Below are 3,644 nucleotides of genomic sequence, written 5' to 3' on the forward strand. Positions count from 1 at the left end.
TTAAATAAAAACAAAATATTTTTTTTTTTAAATTTTGTTTTTCAGTGTCACATAGTTCTCGCTATATCCCTGACAATGTTACTATCGTTTATTTTTTAATGAAAAAAAGAAAAAGAAAATAAAAACAACACTATACATATATTGGAACGGAGGTACATTGCTTTTGGAGTCATTGTGGAAACATAAGTTTTGTAGTCTGTTCTTATCCGTCTAGAAGACTTTGGATTGAAGTATCTTCAGGCGTTGTCTAAAATACATTTTCAAAAATTTATAATCAATTTTCTCTAAAGGAAATTTATATAAACTGCTAATTTTAGTACATACATTGTAGTACTATGTATTTTTTATTAACTATATTTGTAACAACTGCTTTACATAAATAATATAGTGAGTCATCTAAAAGAATAACTAATCGTATCAAATAATGAGAATGTGCTCCTTATATCTATTAGAAGGACGTTGATTACATATTTTGTACTTTCTCAATACTTAATTACGTATTTACAGAATTGTAATGTAATGAAGATTTGACATTGGGGGATTTGATATATTTTGAAATTGAAGAAAATGTATAAGGCGATTTATCAAATTAGGTCATTAGTCACATTTATATTAAAAGGAAATTTTAATCTTAATGATAAACAAATAAATCACTGATTGTCTTCAAACTTATTACAAAGCTTTTATTTGTCAATCTGTGAGTCACCCAATGAGGGACCATTATGATATAAAGTATTTATATCCAAGCATTACTTAGAATAGTCGTTACTCTTAAAAAATTTGAATTTAAAAGTGACAATTTTTAAAATTTTGAATCCAAGAGTGACAATTATTAAAATTTTGAATCTATAAGTGACAATGTTTAAAATTTTTGAATCTTAAAGTGACACAATTTTTTAAAATTTTGAATCCAAATGTGACAATTTTTAAAATTTTGAATCTAAAAGTGACAATTTTTAGAATTTTTGAATCTAAAAGTGACACAATTTTTTAAAATTTTGAATCCAAATGTGACACAATTATTAAAATTTTGAATCTAAAAGTGACAATTTTTTAAATTTTGAATCTAAAAGGGACACAATTTTTTAAATTTTGAATCTAAAAGTGACAATTTTTCAAATTTTGAATCTTAAAGTGACAATTTTTTAAATTTTGAATCTTAAAGTGACAATTTTTTAAATTTTGAATCTAAAAGTGACAATTTTTTAAATTTTGAATCTAAAAGTGACAATTTTTAAAATTTGAACCTAGGTGACAATTTTTTGAATATTGAATCTAAAAGGGACACAATTTTTTAAAATTTTGAATCTAAAAGTGACAATTTTTCAAATTTTGAATCTTAAAGTGACAATTTTTAAAATTTTGAATCTTAAAGTGACAATTTTTTAAATTTTGAATCTTAAAGTGACAATTTTTAAATTTTTGATTCTAAAAGTGACACTTAACTTTTGTCATTATATAAACATTCAAACTATTCTTTTCAGGATTAAATGCCATTATAACAATAATTAGTAGTTAATTAATGTAATGGAAACATTTTAATGTTTCGAATTCCATTTTGAAAAGTCTAAAGAGCAAAGGTCAATTTTGACCTTTTTGTAACATTCATGATTCCCCTTTTTGAAGAACGCCATCAGTTTCATACTCAATTATCGCCTCTTAAACGTTGAAAACCAGACTGCAAAAAGGAGAAATAAATATCGGTAGTGTTGAGCACCTTGACAGAAAATGACAGATTTTAACATTTTGCGGTTCGAGAAAAATAGGACACATTCGACAGGATCAGAGGATAAGGTCTGATGGTCTAAGGTCACAGGTTAAAACTTGTAATACTTCGCGCAGTAAAAACTTACATTGTATAACTTGTATGTACATCTTTTTACACTGTACATCATGTATACACACTATTTACACTGTTAGGACGAGTGACAACGACGGGTGTTGTAAAGCTATGACTCTACCCTCCCTTCGCGCTAACCCGGTCGCCTGCGCCACCCACAGGAGAGAGAGAATGAATGTTAGGGCGTGTTTCTCTTGGCAATCACTTCAAAGGGCATTTCGGGTCTCCGCAGGAGGCAATGTCTTTATTTTTTTTTTCCTCAAGACACAGAGACTTTCTCGCTTTTCGTTTTTGTACAATATGAGTTATGTTATCTAAAGGACGTGGGTGGATGGGTTGCGAGAGGGTGCGTCAAGGCCGCCCACTGCTAGTACGCCGTCGAAGTGGGCGGCAAGACGTGAGTCAAGCCGCCCACGGGGCTGTGTTCGTTGCTGGGAGGAGTGGGCATGCCGGCCGCACTTTGGCAGACGTACCACTCACTGAGGTTCACTGAATGCCCGCCACCGCCTCCACCACCTCCTCCTCCTCCTCCTCCGCCGCCTCCCGTGCCTCCTCCGGTGCCGTTCCCCGCCCCGGGCCCATTCGTGACCTGCCCGTGTGGGGGACCGTTGACCAACGAGGTCTGGCCGGTGTTGGAGGAGGAGACGAGCGAGGACGAGGTAGAGGTGCCATTCGTGGTGGTGGAATCGTCGCTCTCGTATCCTGATCCTGAAGGGGGCGGGGACTTGCCGTGGACCTTCATGTGTTTCCTGAGGGAGGAGGGATGTGTGTAGGACTTGTCGCAGCCGCGGACTTTGCAGTTGTAAGGCTTATCGGAGGTGTGGACGTGCGAATGTTTCTTGCGGTCGGATGAATTGGCGAATCTTCGGTCGCAGCCTTCGTACTCGCATTTGAAAGGCTTCTCTCCTGCAAAAGAAATAGAAAACGTTAGCTGGTCGTGGACGTGGGTCAAGTTACGTCAGTAATGGGATAACTAATTACATAAATACAAAGCCATGAATTAATATATTGCTTACAAAATCATCAATTATTATGAGACAAATGAAAGAATCGTAATAGGAGATCAATAAAAAAGTACTAGCATGGATTAATATAAAGTATTGCTTACAAAATTAATTATTATGAGACAAATTAAAAAAATCATTAATAGACCACTGACATAAATCACGGTGTCGTGGATTAATGTTGCTTAGAAAATCATTAATTATTATGAGACAAATGAAAGAGTCATGATTGGAGACCAGTAACATGAAAAAACACACAAGTATTGAAAAATCTTTTACATGAAAGAAACTCGATTGGTTATTTTTTTTTTTTTTTGTAACCTACATGATGTTGCATTTGTAATTTCACCTCTAAAGCATTGTTACTATCTTGATATAAAATTGATTTTATTAATTTTTTAAAGGTATTTAATATTTATCTTCTCCATGCCCCCGTATGCAGCCTTAGTAATTTTTACTTGGCCAAGATGACTAAATTTCATTACAAAGAACTTTATGAATTTGATCAGTTCTATTGGGTAAAAAAAGACCCGGAGATTTGCTGGACTTTGGTTTGAGTCCCGCTCAAGCTCGATAGTTTTTTGTAGTGTTTGCAACCTCACCATCCTAGTGAGCTAAAGTGGATGATTTGGGGGAGACTATAGGTCTGCCTGCTGAGGCCTAGTCCTCCCTGGGCCTAGCTAGGGCACTGTTTGTATATATGGTCAGTCTCTAGGACATTGTCCTGCTAACCCTTTCCTCTGCCATTCATGATTGGTCTTTAAACCCTTTAGATATTTCAGAGAAACCACAGCGTGCCA

General features: G+C 34.7%; 1 protein-coding gene across 1 annotated transcript in view; it reads right to left on the reverse strand.

Annotated features, from left to right (window-relative positions):
- Window positions 1-1,431: 1,431 nt before the first annotated feature.
- The window catches only part of LOC137653637 (zinc finger protein ZIC 4-like), a 57,558-nt gene continuing 55,345 nt past the window's right edge, over window positions 1,432-3,644 (reverse strand). Inside the window, exon 2 of the mRNA XM_068387211.1 lies at window positions 1,432-2,746. Coding sequence (XP_068243312.1) covers window positions 2,208-2,746 — 539 coding nt within the window. The 3' untranslated portion in view covers window positions 1,432-2,207. The remainder of the gene's footprint in view (window positions 2,747-3,644) is intronic.

This window comes from Palaemon carinicauda, chromosome 14 (genome assembly GCF_036898095.1).
Source record: "Palaemon carinicauda isolate YSFRI2023 chromosome 14, ASM3689809v2, whole genome shotgun sequence".
NCBI lineage: Eukaryota > Metazoa > Arthropoda > Malacostraca > Decapoda > Palaemonidae > Palaemon > Palaemon carinicauda.